The 18053-nt window shown below is 53.4% G+C and overlaps 1 protein-coding gene across 5 annotated transcripts in view; it reads right to left on the bottom strand.

Annotated features, from left to right (window-relative positions):
- MBP (myelin basic protein) overlaps positions 1-18053 on the bottom strand; it is a 93330-nt gene that overhangs the window by 27180 nt on the left and 48097 nt on the right. For 3 of the 5 annotated variants that reach the window (XM_077876121.1, XM_077876080.1, XM_077875999.1), the window contains one exon: positions 5730-6166. In XM_077876121.1, the coding sequence (XP_077732247.1) occupies positions 5730-6166 (437 nt within the window). Of the gene's footprint in view, positions 1-5649; positions 6167-18053 lie in introns of those variants that run through there. The other 2 variants (XR_013366843.1, XM_077876138.1) reach the window with 2 other exon arrangements.

The raw sequence follows: 18053 nt of genomic DNA, 5'->3' as shown, positions 1-18053 counted from the left end.
CCAAGGAAAATCACTGTAAACACAGGGTCTCCAGAGGCAGACGTGGGGGGTCCGGCATGGCTGTCCCTCCCATACTTGGTCCCCCACATGAAGGGGCGGCTTCTACACCTGCAAGAAGCAGCAGTGACCTCAGTCCGAGGCAGGTACCAGAGGAGCACGGTGACTGTGTATTTGTGTGCAAAGGGCATCTGGTGGGCAAGCCTGCGGTGGCCCTGGCTCTGCTAAGGCCTGGTCTTCTCTGCGGGTGTGACACCCCCACAATGGTTGCTGAGTCCGTGTTATACCCTGGCCAAAGGCAAGGAAGGATTTTCTAATTTATGTCTTCCCTGCTTGAGACACTGTCCGTCCTCACAGAGGGGACCAGCTCCTGGAGGTGTTTCCAGGAGCCCCAGGGCCTGGGTCAAGCTGCCCCCGAGCCAGGCTGCTCCACAGGCTGTTGGCCATGCAGCTCGGGGAGGGGTGGCCAGGAAGGCAGGCCGCCCAACCTGGTAGGGGAAGGTGAGGGGAGACGCGTGTCTTCCCTAAGGGTGATGGCAGAGGGACCAAAGGCAGAGGGACGAGTCACCCAGTGGCTGCGCTCACCTGACCTCCCGTACAGGTGCCGTGACTGGGCGTGCCCACGGGGGCCAGGGGATAGAGGCAAGAAGTGCCCCTCGGAGGAGCCCTCGTTCATGGGGCTTCCTCAGCAGAGTCCCTGCTTCTGCGACCCTCCCCAACTTTATACTGTGTCCTCCAAAGCTGGACTTCGGGGCAGTTGAGAGTGGAGTGTAGACCTATGGAGAGGCTCTTCCCACATGAAGCCAGAGCTTAAGGACAGATGTCTATGGTACTTAGAGGCTCACGGGAGCTCTGGGGCGTCTCCCCTCCTGGGACACAGCCCTCCGCATCAGGCCCTGCTCCCCACCATCCAGGCAGCCTCGCCTGTCACCAAACGCCTAATCCTTCTACCAAAAAGAAAATCAGCGACGCTTGTCACTCTATGTGCATGAACAGACATGGCAGGAGGTGAGCGAGGACCAGCATCTCCTGACAACACACTGGGCAGGTGACCACATCCATTAATCCTGTGTTCGCTTTTATTTCTAGTTCATCCTCGACCCAACCTTATCTATGACCTTCATGCTCACCAGCATCTGTGGGACAAGCTGGGCCACCTCCACATCCACATTCCCTGGGGGTTTCCCGGGCTCCCTGGGACGCAGCCTCAGCAGGGCGCCCAGGCGGGGTGGGCCTCCCTGTGCTGAGCAGGCCGCATCCCCACCACACATGTGCACATGCGCACACACAGAGACACAGCAGAGTCCACGCCGTGCACAGGTGTCCCTGCCAGCACGGGATGGCACCCCCAGAGACTTAACACATGGAGCAGGACGAGAACAGCCAGAACAGAAAGGCCAGGACGCCGAGCTGCCCATGGAGAGGAACACCTCAGTGTCTTCATGCAGAAGCACCCGAGTGAGACACAGACCTGTGTGTGTTGTGGTAGCAGGCGCTCGGGCCTCACACTCGCCTGCTGGCTGTCATATCAGGAGCCCGCGAGAACACCAGCAAGAAACGCATTTCATAGGGGAGGGATGGAGGACGGACCCCAGAGAAGGCAAGTTCGAAATTCCGGTGCAGTCAGCACAGCACCCTTGGTCTGTGACAATGTCTAACGGGTGCGGAAGGAAGAAATGTACACGGACCAAAAGTGCATCACGAAACCAAAGAGGCAGATGCTCACCAGAAGGCAGTCCTGTCAAACACGGTGACATAAAGCACGGACGTGTCGCTCACGCAGAGGACGTGGAGGGACCTCCCAGTGCAGGGCCACACGCCCTAACAGCTCCTGCCTCCTGCAGCCACCGCACCCTGGAGGCCGAGGGCCCGGGGACAGTGCGAGGGCACAGCAAACTGCCAGTGGCCCGGCAGACAAAGCTACTGGTGAGAATCTATCAGAGTAAAAACACTTCATGAAGAAATTCCTGTGGGAAAGCTCAAAAAGTAGTGTTTGAAATATACCTGCCCTGGTTGCAGGTTCTCTAGAAAGAGCTGTGGCCCCAAATGGATGCATCGGGTGGTCACATCACTACCTCTTGGACTTGCACAGAGATTGGGGTTGGGTTCGTGTGCACGGCTGTGCCCCTGGGGGCCGAAACTCTCTACTGAGTGGGTGTCCGGGGGTCTGCAAGCCTGGGACTCGGGGCCCACAGGCGCCACATGGCCCGCCCCCCACGCTTCCTGCCGCGACCCTCCCTGCCGCCGCCTCTGAATGCTACACTCCCCAAGATTACAGAATACAGCTATGAAACTGGGCTACTGGGTGACAATGAAGAATTAAGGGATGGTAGGACTAAAATGCATTAGATGAAGTTAAAAGGCAGTGGAGGGGGAAAACCCAGGGAACGGATTATGGTGATTAATTTACAAGTATTACCCCGTGGCAGTCAATGACAAACGGTTTTCATCCCGTACAATCAAAATCAGAGGCACAGAAATGATCCTGAGTGCTGATGATGGGATACGGAGAACAGCAGGTTACAAATGGAGCAAGGCTGGAGAGTCGGTACAGATAGGTGCGGGCATCGGGGGGACTGGCTTGACCAGAAAATAGCCTTTAAACTACCCTGGCCTGGAGCAATCCGCGAGGGGTGAGTTCTCGAGGCCTTCTTCCTTGGGGCCAGCCTGGCGTGCATCACTGTGTCCAGCTTGGTTACCTCATAAAGCCTCACTCCTTCCAGATAAAAAGGAACAAGGGTGGTCTCCAAAGGGCTCAGGGTTTGGGCAACTGCAGCTGTGTGGGCTCGGTCACGGTGGGCCGTGGGGTCTGACAGGGAGTGGGTGGGGTGGCTGGCAGCAGCTGGTGGACCCCCCGGTCCCCAAAGTGCACATGCATTTTACCCTTCCCGGTCAGGGCTGCCCGTTCCCACTGAGGCCCCACATTCCAGGGCACTGGGAAACCTGTTCTGGAAGCAACAACACAGCCCTGTTTCCTCCTGCCACCAAGGAGCATGTTCTCCAGGAACACACTCTGCATTTAGGGCTCTCACAGAACATGCGTCCTCAAGGAATTCATAATGCGCTTTGCTTGAATGTCAGTGCCCCGGCCGCACAGGGGTGGGTGTCATCAGTGCATTCCGAGGATGGGTGGGGGGTGCTGCCGACCTGGGGGTGGGGAGCCCCATGCCGCCTTGGGGGAATGGGGTGGGGGGTGTTGGGGCGCAGCAGACGGCCCGGGGACCCACAGTCCCCTCCCCCAGGGGCCCTGCATTCAGCCCGGCGCAATTCCACCAGGAGAAACATACTCCAGACAGACAAGCAGAGCCGCTGCTCCCTGCCACCCACCTTTCAAGGTCGTGCAGGCCTGGGGGTGCCCTTTAGGGTCCTATAATCCCGAGACAAATGTCTCGGGAATGACAAACTGTGGAAACAGCAAATGGGTTTTTAGGGAGGATCATCAGGGCCTTCTGCTTCTCTTCTTTTCTCCAGCTTCGCTCCGGAGATCTTTCTATATGAGACGAGGGCTCTGTGGGTTTACACACAGCGCACAGCAAGTACCAAACCAACACGAAACAGGAAGCCCTCAGCAGCCCACAGAGTGAACACCCCAGAGCCCTGGGGCTGAGCTGAACGCGTGCCTGGGCGGAGAGGGTTTTTAGCTCACATTTCCAGTGTTTAAGAGCAAAGAATCCATAATAAAATAAAATAAAACGCAGCACGTTCAGCAAAGACGCGACCCATGACGGCAACTTACGTGACCACATGTGCAAACTTCTCTGGTATCAAAAGGCAAGGCTGTTCATTTTTAAATCTTCTTTATTCAACATTCGATAGTGAACAGAATTGAAACTTCAAAAAGTTCTAAAACAACTTGTTTAGACATTGTTTTCATTTTTAAAAATCCTGTGAAAATATTTTGATTTCTCTGGATCCTTGATAATCTGGCAACAGTATTTTACAAAGTTGATGCCTACTTCTGTGATGAATCTTTTCTTTGAAAGCATGAAAGAGTAGAAGAGCCTTAGAGTAACAAAGGTTGTAATTCTATACCAAGGGAAAAAAAGCCACGTATGCACGTACATATCCATGTATATGTGTCCATTCTGATATAAAGTCACAATGATTGATATAAATGCATTCGCAATTTTATTTTGACTTAGAGCATCACCACTGAAATGAAGCCTGTTTTGTAATATGTGCTATACAGCAATTTAATCTTTTCTGCCCAGTGTAATTCTATTTTTCCTGTTCCTTGAGTTACGCAGAGTAGCTTAAGCTTTCGGACTGGTGGTGCTGCATGCATGTGGAGCACTTAGAGTAACAGCAAGACTCAACAGGCAGCCAGGGTCTGGTGTGGCTTGATAGCCGTGCTCTGAAAAAGCACCTCGGACTGAAATCAACATTGGAAATAGGTCAGATGCCCGACATTTTGGGGTGACACAAGACTGCCCAAAAGGAAAAGCAAATGTCTACAAACACAGACACTGAAAGGACCAAGCAGAAGGTGAACGCTGTCAGCACTTAAGACGCGCCAAATGTTAGTCACGAGAAGGCATGACCAGTGACATGTGAGTGATGGCACCTGGGGGCAGATGCTGGGGACCTCACGACCAGCACCTGCGACATCCCCAGCTCCTGTGCCGCCATGTCCCCTAATTCCAACGTGGCAAAACTGCCTTTGTTTAAACACAAATCGCTCAACGATTTCACAATCAGCAGTAATTCTAAATTCTGTAGTTAGAGACTGAGCAAGTTTTAGAGACCCCTTTAGAAACCACAGGTCAGAAGCCTCTTTACATTCCCAAGACTTTCAGAGTCAGCATGATACGCACGCAGCCAGAGGAAAAGTGACAACTTAGGTGTTTTGTGAGCACAGCCAATAAACCCAGGCTTTCCCCAAAAGACCCTCTGCTTCCACAATGACCCAGCCAGGCAACACCCGGAAAAGGCATACAGCACTCTATGTGCTTGCTACGGCAAAGCCACTCGGGACTCAGCTCCCTGATGGGATGTCACCACAGATGCCCCATTCACACCGACTCCGGGAGCCACTGCTGGAAACTCGGGAACAATGGGAGCTTTTTCCCTTGCAATACAATTTTTATCTACAGAACATTTACATAATTACATAATGAGAGCTCACAGATTCTCTATTCAAATTAATGGAATAACAAAGTAATACAGGTTTGATTCATAGGCACTCTCAAGGATCCCTCCACCCCTTGCCCCTCAATAACTCAGATAAAAGACATATCTGCTCAAGGCGAATTTCAATCTTGAGTTTGTTCCAAAGTCCTCAATCGCATGATTGTTCCGAGACAACGCGAAGCTACAAGACAACGCGAAGCTAGCAGCGCTGACACCAAGAAAAGTGAGCACAACGCGACGTCGAACCCAAAAGCGCGGGCGCAGAAGCGAATCAGCCCCCAAGCCCCCAAGCGTGAGATGCCGGTGACCCGAGAACGCGGTGCCCGTGCCGGGCCCCCCTACGGATGCGGAATTCAGGATGTCCCTGCATCCCCTGTGAGGAGGGGAGAGAGGCTGAGCTGTGTGGAAATGCGGCAAAGCAGCAACCCGGCCCCCCGCCCCCCGCCCGCGCCTGTGGCCCGTGAGCGTCGCCAGCGAGGACGGACAGTAGCGGGACAGCATCCCCGCTGGGGCTTAGCTCACCTGCTCACTCTCCTTCCTTTTCCTTGTCAACTAAAGTGGACACACGCGGTGTGCGCCCCTAGTTACTCCTCAGAGCTCACCTTGCCTGAGCCCCGCTTGGGCACACCCCTGTCACCGCCAAAGAAGCGCCCGAGGGAGTCAAGGATGCCCGTGTCTCTGTGCCTCGGGAGGAAGCCATGCCTGGCGTGATCCATGGCGCTTGCTGAGGCCAGGTACTTGGATCCGTGCCTCTGGGAGGGTCTTTTCTGTGACGCCATCACATCCAGGCCCTCGGGAGTGGCTGCGCTGTCCTCTTGGATGGTCTGGAGCTCGTCTGACTCCGAGGGCCTGTCTTTGAAGGTGTTGTCCTCCCTCCCCGGGGCATCTCGGGAAAAGAGGCGGATCAAGTGGGGGCGGCCCCCTGGGTCAGCTGGGTTGGCGTCCTGCCAGGCATTCTTTGGGTCCGCTGTGCGCTTGGAGTCTGTCACCGCTGTGTCCTGAGAGGGGGTCCCATTGTTCTGCTCCACATCTGCCTCCCCTGCAAACAACAGTGAGATATGAACACGGGCCGTGCAAAGCAGAGCGAGGGACAATGCGGCTTTCTTCCAGGGCTGGGGACCTGCTTGTGTCCTACCGAACCCACAGAATGCATGCGCGCCCGGGGCCGTCAAGCTACCTGGTAGCCCCAGATCACTCGTGGTGGGACCCAACCTGGACTGAGAGTCCTACTTGCAGGTCTTGTCTCGGGGAACCCCAGGGGCTGCCTCAGTTACTCGACACCTGGTGCCCTAGATAAAGCGTACCCCAGCTTCCTGCTGAGGAGGCCCAAGCAGACACAGCAGTCACCCCTGGGCGCCGCCGCTGCTGCTGCTGGGCGTGGAGGGGCCAGGGCTGCAGGCGCCTCTGTGGGACATCGAATCCCTCCAACTCCACTGGTGCACAAGCTAAGCGCGTTGGGAGCAGTGGTTTGATCAAAGGTATTTTCAGTGTTCTCGATAAAAATGGAACTTCCCACATCTTTTTGCAATTCATGCCCTAAAGAAATGGGGCATTTAGAATCCTTGAGTTTCCAGATTCCACAAGAGGCCTCTTGCATTAGAGAATTGCTTATTCAGGGTATTTTAATTTGGCTTTTCTTCTGCAAGCAGCCCCAGTTACAAAGTGTGAAGTGGGAATGGCGTATTCTGTGAGCCATATGACCTTCTCCCAGCTTTCACACATGTACGGGAAAATACCGCATTTCCTTCCAGAATGGCAACACACCCATTTTGCTCTCAAGTTACAAGTTAGGTTTGAGGGTATGTCCACCCTACTTCACTCCCCCCTTCATTACATATCTATAGAAAATGTGGGTTTACTCATGCTTTCCTCTAATATCATCCATCCATCCATCCATCCATCCACCCAACCAGCACCAATCTGTTCACTGACATTTACCAGCAACAGCACCCACTTGCCCATTTATCTGCTGAGCCACCTACCTACCAATCCAGCTACTGATCCAGTCACTGACCTGTCCACCCAGCTAACCCTCCACCCAGTCAGCTGCACATCTTTCCACCTACCCACCCAATCACCCATCCATCTGCCCGCCCACCCACCCAGCCCCCCAACCATCCATCCACCTGCCCAACTACCCACTCACCCAGCTGTCCAATCATCTATCCACCCACCCCCAGCCAACCACCCACCCAACAGTCCAACCATCCATCCACCCACCCAACCATCCACTCACACACCCAACCACCAACTCAGCCACCCATCCATCCACCTGGCCACCCATTCATTATTTATGGAGCACTTAATAACCATCATATACTGAGCTAAATGTTTGGGCTGCAGTGATGAAAAAGATGTGGTCCTTGTCTCATAAACATTAATGGAAATGAATATTAGGAAATGAAGTATCCCCCAAAAAGGCAGGTCCCCATCCTAAGTCTCAGTCCCTGTGAATGTAAACTTATTTGGAAATAGGATCTTTTGTGGATATAATCCAGGTAAGATGAGGTCGTCCTGGCTGAGGGTGGGCCTAACCAAGTGACTGGCTGGTGTCTGTATAAAAAGAGGGAGATACAAAAGGGATATAAAGGGATCCCTGGGTGGCGCAGCGGTTTGGCGCCTGCCTTTGGCCCAGGGCGCAATCCTGGAGACCCGGGATCGAATCCCACGTCGGGCTCCCGGTGCATGGAGCCTGCTTCTCCCTCTGCCTGTGTCTCTGTGCCTCTCTCTCTCTCTCTGTGACTATCATAAATAAATAAAAAAAATTAAAAAAAAAAAAAACAAAAGGGATATAAAAAGATACAGACGCAGACACACAGGGAAGGGACCTTGGGATGGTGGCAGGGACGGGAGTGACGTGGGAACACCCGAAGGTAAGAGACAGGGCACAGGTCCTCCCCTAGAGCTGGTGGCGAGAGCACAGCCCTGCTGACACCTTGGTTTCAGATTCCCGGCCTCCAGACTTTGAGAGAAGAAATTCCTGTTGTTTTAAATCACCCAGGTTGTGGTACTTTGTAGTTGCAGCCACAGGACACAACTACTATGTATAATTTCCTATCAACCTGTGATAGAAAAGACAACAGAGCAGGATAAGGGGCTTCAGGGGCCCCTGAGGGATGGCGTGAGGGGTCAACGTACACACTGGGGCGGAGCTGAGGGCCTCTGCCAAGGGGCGGGCACCCAGCGCGGGTCTGGCAGGGAGAAGTAGAAAGGTCTGGAGCTGGAGGGCCTGGTGTGAAGGAGAGGCCAGTGTGAGGTCAGCAGCGGGGACAGGGGTGGGGGGAACGAGAGGCCAGGGAGGCCCAGGGGCCCGGTCAACATGGCACAGGCCTCAGAGCCCAGGAAGGGCGCCCAGGAGAGACCTGCAGGTGGACCCAGGTGGGTGGGGCTGCAGGCCACGGGAGAGAGAGGTGAGGCCACAGAGCTGCGGTGCGGCGGGTGTCACACGTGTTCTCGAAGTGCATGTCTCTACAACACACGCTTTTGCTAACACGTCAGGAGCAAAGGGCCAAAGACTTCATGCTCTTTTGATGGAACCGCAGTGGTCAGGAGGCTGCCCCCCGAATGACACTCTTTAGGCAGACAGCACCTTCACTTGCGTCTCCAAGGTGGAGTGAGTCACTCCAGCATATGTCCTCAGTGCCCGCCAGGGACAAAGTGCATGGCAGGGACACCTGGCACCCGGGGTCACCGTGACCTCATTTAGGCCCCGAGGAGACAGCAGTTGGTGGCTACGCCTAATGCTTTAGGAATACATCACTTAGCGCGTGGCACGTCCTCCCTGACCGCTGACGGAATCCAACTCCTTAAGAACACATTACTTAGAGTGTGTCTACCAAATGTCTCACGGCATCGGGGCGACAGGAAGATGCAATGTGAAGAACACCATGGCCAGCAGAAAACCGTGGATTTTTGCAGGGATGTGCTGCTAATTTATACGTTGACAAAGAAATAGAGGCTGATTTTCTAGCTGTGCTTTATATTCTGTGGCTAATATCAATTAATGCAAATGTGGAAGAGAAACACAAGCTATATTGTACAAAATTAAACGCATTAACAAAACACAAGCGCATCTGAATACTAATATTTGTATAACAGTTGGGCTTTGTGTCCTTGAATAGGGCTGTTTGTGAGACAGGGAGAAGGGCATCCGTGTCCTGAAAGTAGCTCCTCTGAGCACACAGGGGCATGGGGAGAGGTCGGAATCTGTGAATGTGCAGCCTTTTTGGTAGCGACAAGCGCAGTTTTAATTTGTCAATTAATATCAGCTTTCACCAAATTAAAGCCCAATGTGGAGTTTCTATTTAGACAGTAATTGTGGAGCATAGCATTCAGCACACAATTTGTGAGGCATGGACCTGGTTCTGGCCAGAACATGCACTTATAATGCTCGGTTATGGTTCAAATTCTACAGGAATTTGTGATAAAACTTCTTAAAAAAAAAAAAAAAAGAAAGGCTCACCTCCATCTAATTGCTAGAACAACCTCTAGAGAACTTTGGTGGGAAATAAGCTGAACTTCTGAAAACGATGCTGTGGAAATCGCGGAATGGCTTCCTGGGACATCTCTGCGGAACAGAGACGTCATTCCCTCGAGAGTGGCTCCTGGGGCAGAGACACCCCCAAATCAGAGGATGACACTGGGGGGCACCATGTCTACTGTTGAGGGAGCTCACAGATGCAGACCTAAGCCAGGCGGTCCCCCATCCTACCCCTGGGAGTCAGGCCCCTTCCCACCCACTCGGTCCCCGGCAGGCGGGGTGTCCCAATGCCTGTGGCTTTGCCCCTGGGAGTCTTTCTTATGTGACCAACCACAACCACCTTCTTCCTTTTTCTTTTCTTTTTTGGCCACTTTGTGCTGGGGTCTTGCTACATCGCCATTGCTGGTCCTGTAGAGCCCAGCTCCTCTCTTGGGATTCCATTTACCCACTGCTGCTGGAAGGGCGGGCACAGTCCAGGCCCCCAGTCCGGGCCTCAGTGCCATGCACACCCAGGACGGGCTTGCCGGCCCCCCTGGTCCATGTCCTAACCCGCAGGCCTGTGCTGGGCACCTGCGCTGAGCTTCTGGGACGCAGCTCCAGGGTGGTCAGCGGCACAGCGCGGCCGTGAGTCTGAGGGGTCCAGCCGAGCTTGGCCTCTACCTCACCCCACAGTGAGTCTGCACAGGCGCCCGGCACAACCGTCCGATCACTGACACGCCGATGTCGGCTGGGCCATTCCTCCAGAGGGACACAGTAGACGCCCGGTCTCCGCCTGCCCTCCTGCCCCTTCTTTGCTAGAAGAACTTAGCTGTTGGCATGGCAGCTGTTAAATTGCTTTTGATATTCTTATTTTTAAGTGAAGACTTCCCTTCAGTCCTGGAGGGCTCTACATCAGGTCTAAGGAGCTCTGGCTTAGAAACGGATTTCAGTCGGATAATCAAATTCTTTCTGGTTATGAGACATTTTGTAATATTCTAGATTTAATCAGTTGACATGGCTCTGAGCTACCAGAATACACAATGGAGTCTCCCTGCTTGTTCTTTCACAAACTCCAAGTCCAAGTTCAAGTGTTAGGCCTGGGTGCTCATAATGACTGCAGCTCGTTGAGTGGGACTGACCTGACAAGCCATGTTGTCCACTTGTGCTCTGTGATCCATTGGAGAGCACCTGACCTCAGGGAGAGCACCTGACCTCGGGGAGGGCACCTGACCTCAGGGAGAGCACCTGACCTCGGGGAGGGCACCTACCTCAGGGAGAGCACCTGACCTCAGGGGGAGCACTTGACCTCGGGGAGAGCACCTTACCGCTGGAGGGCAACTGACCGCTGAGGGGCACCTGACCTCGGGGAGAGCACCCGACCTCAGGGGGAGCACCTGACCTCGGGGAGGGCACCTACCTCAGGGAGAGCACCTGACCTCAGGGGGAGCACCTGACCTCGGGGAGAGCACCTTACCGCTGGAGGGCAACTGACCGCTGAGGGGCACCTGACCAGCTGCATCCAGAGTCAGAGCCAAGGACGGTCAGAGGTCTGCGAGGCACAGCAGAGAGGAGCCCCAGAGACCAGTCTGAACTGGTCTCTAACTAGCTGGCGGCCCTAGGCAGGTCCCTGACTGGAGTGTCTGCCCCGGCACGGGGAGACGCAGCCACGTTCTTGCCTTAAATCTCGCAAGGCCCCTCTCAGCGGCACGTGCTAGGATATGGCAGGCTGAGCTCCTACTCAGTGCCCCCACCCCGTCCCACAGCTGGCCACACAGAGCCCGGAGCAGAGGCCCTTGCTGCCTGCATGCTGGGTGCTCTGCATGCATTATCGACAACCCTAGAAGCGGATCATTCTAGGAGCCCCTCTGTTCATACAGAGGAAACTGATATAGAAAAGTTAAATAGGAATCAACGGAGGAGTTGATGTCAGTCCAGGTCTGCAATCGGCACATCGCAGCTCTGGGTGCCTCGTGGCCCGTCTTCTCCTGCCCTGACTGGCTTTAGCTGCAGCTAGGCATTTGCATCCAAGGGTAAAATTTCACTGCAGATAATTGGCGGCTACACCACGTGTGGATCACAGCTGCTTAACAGAGAGGGACTGATGAGGAAAAAGCCGCCTGCCCTGAGCCCAGAGTTCAGCCAGGACCTGCACTTGCAATCAAGAGACCAAGATGTGCCCATGGGCCCAGGTGCTCTGCAGGTGGGAGGGGCTGTGTCCTTACACACGTGCCCCCGCTCACCCACACCTGCAGAACATGGTAATGACTGTTAAACACCCCAAAAAAGTTGAGTTCAGGAATCCTGAACACTGTATTGCCACTCTGGCAAGAAGTATCACCCCTGAGGGTTTAGAAGCCCAGAATGTAGTCTCTATGCTTGTTCAGAAAACTCCCCAACCTGTACCCAGAATATGACACACCCCAAATACTCCTAAGATTGTCTCAAATAATGTCATGACAAAGTGATGACTGTTCTATATTTAAATATTACTACTTTTTATTTTTATTTATTTTTTTTTAATATTTTATTTATTTGAAGGAGTGAGTGAGAGAGAGAGAGAGAGAGAGAGAGATCTCCATCAGGGGGAGGGAGGGGCAGAGGGAGAGGGAGAAGCAGACACTCCGCTGAGCAGGGAGCCCAATGTGGGGCTCGATCCCAGGACCCTGAGGTCATGACCTGAGCTGAAGGCAGACGCTCCACCACTGGAGCCACCTGGGGGCCCCTTTATTACTACTTTTAATGTAGAGCATATATCTTTTGCTCTAGGCCACTACACCCATGGAACTCAAATTTCATGAATAACTTCCATCAAAATCACCTCTGTGTGTGTGCGTGTGTATGTGTGCTTGTCCATGAGAAAAATATGGATGTCAAGCCACAGTCCAGACCCAATAAATAAGAATGCAGAGGATAGCACCTAGCACCTGGTTCTGCTTTTTTTAAAACAGGTCAGTGGAGTGAGTTGGTCTCTGTCCAGATAGCTAGGTTCACCTCTTCACGACAGCACTGCGTGCACTGTTCCCCCTCACCTCCACTCACCATGCATGGTCACTGGGAGGAGAGCCCAACCTGGAAGACCCAGAGCATCCTGAGCCCGCTGCAGTGCGGGTCTGCTTCTTGCCTGTGGAAATGTCGTTGCTGGGACTGGGACCCAGCACTTTCTGCCTCTCTGGGTGGACTTGAGATGCTGCTGTATAGTGTGCTGAGTCTGTGGGTGAGGTCGTTGTGGGCACGGCCTCGGCTTGCCCCCTGGGTCTGCGCTTTTCTTCCAATGCCAGAGGCTCTCAGGTCAACACAAATAATAGTATTTATTTAGTTACTCAGAGCATGACTACACTGCTCACCAAAGCAGAATAAAGCATGATCCAGAAATCACCTGTGTGAATGCAAGTCATTCTATTATATTTAATTAAATAAGAATCTTCTACTGATAAGATGGGACAGTGCAAACTCTATAATGTTTTCTTCTATGAGTGGAAATCTCAAAACGCTACACCAAAGGGATCAGCGATTCACCCAGGCCATTTAATAAAATTTCAAATTCACGGCCGGTCAAATCTCCAATGAGATGGAAACAATGAAAAATGAACATCACTCAGCCAATTAGGGGTTTTGCCAATATTACACCTAAACACGTGCAGCAGACACTTAGCCCACCCAAGTCATCGCTGTTGGTTTAATTTATTCACATGCGCTATTCCCGTCTCAATGGGTGTCCACACTTCACGGGCCGGGGAAATAGTGAACGCTATGGGCGGAAGGAATGGGCCTTCACATTTCGGTCTTGGGACTTGGGCAAGTTGTTACCTTGCTGGCATATTAAGAGAAAACACACACCCACAGTATAACGAGCTCACAATTTCACTAAAGAAAGAAAAGGGATTTGGTATCAAGAGAACAAGAAAGGTGTCATCTCAGAAGAAGGGGCTGTGGAATGCCTTTGGGTCACTTCTTGGCACTCCTGTGTGTCCCAGGCCCACCCCAAATGGAGGCCCTGATGTCCAGCTCTGCTGAGGGACCTCCTGGCGAGGTCAAGGCTGGGAAAGCATGAGGAGGCCCTGGGTCTTGAACATGCCTGAGACTCCGATCCAGCTCCTCCTGCCCCTGCAAAGGCTCCAAACCCCACACATGGCACCGCTTCTACTTTGGACTCATCATTGTCATTCTGCTGCCAGCTACTAAAATACCCCCACAGAGGGATTTTTGTGAACCCCTTTCCACATATATTCTTTCTATGTGACATCCTCAAATCCTTGGGCAGAAAATAAAAATTTGTTCTTCATTTTGAGGGATCAGACTGGTGTCACTCATCAAAATCTTGGCTTTCACAGCATCTATTCCAGGGGCACATCTAGTTGGGTTCAAAACCTAGAGTACAAATCTAGTTTGTTTGAGTTGTTTCAAGATCCCATCAATGGCCCTGAACCCCACAAAGTCCCAACGGAACTGATTTGATGAGTCTGTCCTCTATCATTGGGATTTTTCACCCAAGGAACTAGGATTTTTCCTGGTTCAAAAACATGGTTTCCCAGCTTACCATCCATGCCACTTCCTTGTGATGGGCCTCATATACCACAGACCCGGACACAATCTCCGAGGCCCCATAGGAGACCCCCAGAATCACTGCCTCTGAATATTGTCTAGGGCCCACGGTGTAGACGACTGTATAAGGAAATGGTGGGGCTCTGAGAGCTAAAGTACAAGCGGCTAGAAATGAGTGTTCCTAGGTGCCCAGGCACCAGCCAGAGGCTCACAAACGGCTCGCAGCCCCGCCCTGTCTCCCCCTGGATCGTGCACCTCGGGGACCCCCACTTGCAGCATTGTCTGGTGCTGGCGGCAGAAGGGACCGTGCACGGACAAAGTCCTAGACGGGGCAGTCAGTCACCTCCCTGGGCTGGACGGGGCATCCGCACAGTGATGGGGATGCTGGCGCTGGGACACTTGGTGACTTTCATCTAAATGTACAATGGCACAATTCAGAGGAGCTGTAAGCGCTGTTGTCCTGGTGCGCTGAACCGTTTTCTCCTGAGCGATCTGCAATCCGGTTTTTCTAGCTTACAGTCCCTTTAGGAAGTATTATCCAAAAATAAGCCCAGATATCCCAAGGCACCAGTGTACCCTGTTTTTCCTAATTGTTCAGATTCATCCTTAGCTTCTAACTCAAGGCAGCAAGCAGCATGAATCCACAAAATGGAGGAAATCTTCAATTATTTGGTCTTTGGTTGTTTTTTAACTCACGCTCTAACTTACATTTCCCACCCCCACCCCCCCATATATTTTCATCTTGTGGTATCTTCAAGATTACCAAGACACTGGAGCCATGGTACCATCTAGAATACCACGACTGGCCCTATCTCGGGCCCTCTCTCACCGGGACAGGTGGACGTGGTCAGGCAAGGCCGTGCACACCGCAGCTCCCGTCCCATGGGCGAGCGAGCCGGAGCCCCGCGCCGTTCTCTAGAGTCAGGAAGATCTTGAGATGCGGACAGGGCTGCAAGAGCCCAAGGAAAGTCCCCTGACGCTTCAGGCCCTCGGCTCCCACTGCCGAACCGAACCGCCGCCAGAAGGTGGTACCGTCTCCTGCAGCCCAGGGCTCGAAACTGAAATAAGAGAACATGAACTCTCCACCCCCCACCCCGAAGTCTTCCTAAATTCTGATTCTCAAGTCGCTTCTGCCAGAGGGCCGATGGTGCGGTCTGCCCTTCAGGGTTTACGGGAGGCAGCTCTGCCGGTGAGCACGCGACCCCCAGAGCGTGCCTGCGCACCTGCCGCGGACTCGGGCCTCCGGCCTCCGAGCCGGTCCTCCCCGGGGCTGCCCACCTGCGCCAGCTCCTTCGGCAGGAACACGCTCGATTCCCCGGCGCAGAGATTCCAGGAGACCCCAAGAAACAGGAGGCAGAGCCTGTTACCTTTGTTTAGACCTGAGGCTGGGCCAGATTCTCATTTTCCCTAAAGGTATTAAATTAGTCACATACTATCGGAACAAAAGGTCCAGTGTGCTTTTCTGTAAGGGAGGCTTTTCTTTTTTTTTATTGTTGTTGCTTGTTTTTAATTTTTTTTTTTGCCTCGTCACTCTGGGCCTGAAGGTGCGGGGGCCTCTGCAGTGGGGGCAGGGACCCCCACCCCCACCCCGGGTCCCACCACCAGAGTCTAGATTATAGACTCTCCTGGGAGTCTTTCTGAGGACTGTTTAAGATAAAAGCATTCTGACAGTAGAGAAGCATAATTAAAGCTCCTCAGACCTGCTATAACCAAGTGCAAAAATAAAAACCAGCCAGTGTGCAAAGGGAATGCAATTCTTAATGGGGGGGTGTGCTTCACAGCAGACACTGGAGATAACAACTGCAGGCCTGGCTGCCTGGCCCACCCTGAACCACCTCCAAGCAGGACCAGGCCGCCAGGGGAAGGGGGGGCCCTGCTCCCTCACCTAAGGTCTGAAAACATGAGCTGCGGATGCAGGGGGTGGCGTGGGAACAAGGAGGTGCAGGCAAAGTGCCTCTGTCTCCATCTCTGGCCAGAAGCACCTTACTTTCTTTCTTTCTTTTTTAATTTTATTTTATTATTTATTCATGAAAGACACAGAGAGAGGGAGAGAGGCAGAGACACAGGCAGAGGGAGAAGCAGGTTCCCTGCAGGGATCCTGATGTGGGACTCAATCCTGGGACTCCAGGATCATGCCCTGGGCGGAAAGCAGGCACTAAACCTCTGAGCCACCCAGGGATCCCAGCACCCCACTTTCTAAGTGAAGTTCTTAACACTGGGCTTGCAGATGTGTCATTTGACAGAAAAGCATCCTGTCCCACTAATAAGATACATCCCAGAAGAAGAAGCAGCATCTTGCCAGGTGCGTGTGTGACCCATCAACCAGTGCCCATCATGGCGGGGGCCGGAGGTGCCACACTGGCCACCAAGTGTGTGGCTCTGTCAGGCTCTGACTGAACTCGAGTCAAGCGCCCCCATGGAGAAGCCAAGGGCAGGCAGCAGGGAGGGGCCTGTAGGCTCTGTTGCAGGGATAGCCACCTGGGAACCAGTGCCTCTGCCCGTGTCCCCAACTCCAATTTTAGAGATGGAGACAGGTGGGGGCCCCCTTCCTGCGAGGGGGTGCCTTGTATCCCCACGCCCCAAACCAGGCTTGGACAGAACCTCATTGGAAGAAGACGGTGACATGGGGCACCAGGGTGGCTCGGTCAGTTAAGCATCTGCCTTCGGGTCAGGTCATGACTCAGGGTCCTGGATCAATTCCTGCATCAGGGCCTCTCCTCACTTTGCAGCCTGCTTGTCCCCCTGCCCCTTCCCCCTGCTCATGTTCTTTCTCTCTCAAATAAATAAATAAAATATTTTAAAAAATAGAAAATAAGATAAACAGACCGTGACAAGCATGCCATCCAAAGGAGTAAAGGGCGGGGCAGGAGCCCCATGCCCATGCTTTGGCTGACCGTCGGCTTAAGGAAGGGGCACTGGGAGTCCCTGCACGTCCCTGACCTGGTGGCTGGGCCCCTCTCTGCAGAGGACCCGGGGGGATGGTGGGGGGTGGCCAGGGCGGGCGGAGCCATGGAATTTGCGAGTGTAGGCTAGGGCTGAAGAGGACCCTCCTTGTTTGTGGAGCACTTCTGTCCCTGGCTCACTGTGCTTGGGGTCACCGGGGAGGGCGAAGGAAACAAAAAGGCCATGGTTGTGGCTGTGGATGTGCTATGGCAGAAATTCTGCATCTATGAGAGGCATGCAGCCGCCCTCCAGGCTACCCGCACAGATTTCTTTCAAACTTTTCCACCAACGAATCTTATCAACCCACCCATCTCGCACGAATGCCTCCTTTGTGTACCGAGAACATATAGTTTTTATCTGCTCTAAATAGCTCACCCGTCGAGCCCTCCCACAGCAGGAGCAGGTCACGGGACAGGCAGCCTGTGTGTGCGGTGAACCACCCGCGAGGGCTGGGCCGGGCTCCCCTGGGAGTCTGCACTTCGTAGACACCCACGTTGTCAGAAGCCCGCTTCCCAAACACAGCTGGAGACACGATGAGAGATCACGAAAAAAGCCCACTTTCCACGTAGGTCCTGTGCCATGAGCAGCTTCTGCCCATCGTCACGGTAGCTCTGTACCGGCCATGACCAGGCCCGGAGAGGCTACGAGATTTCTCCCAAGGAAGTGGCATCACAGGAACACAGAGCTGCTTTTCACTGGGGAGTAAATCAGCTGAAAGAAAAGTATTCCTGCTTCTACATCTATTTTACACAGTGGGGCTCAGCAGACGCTGCTAGAATCACACAGAATTCAGACTGGGAGACTCAAGGTTGGGTGAGTCAAATCCAGTTGACTTTGGTTCTTGGTTCTACCACCTACTCTGTGGCCTTGAGCACGTGAGTTCATCTTTTCAAGTCCTAGGTGTCTCAGCTGCAGAGTGGAGCATATTGTTGGGGCTCCCTCCAGTACTGCCGAGGTGCATGTGATACAGGCTCTTAGCACT

The sequence above is a fragment of the Canis aureus genome, chromosome 1 (assembly GCF_053574225.1).
Source record: "Canis aureus isolate CA01 chromosome 1, VMU_Caureus_v.1.0, whole genome shotgun sequence".
Taxonomy (NCBI): Eukaryota; Metazoa; Chordata; class Mammalia; order Carnivora; family Canidae; genus Canis; species Canis aureus.
This window is presented reverse-complemented; position numbering and strand designations above follow the sequence as displayed.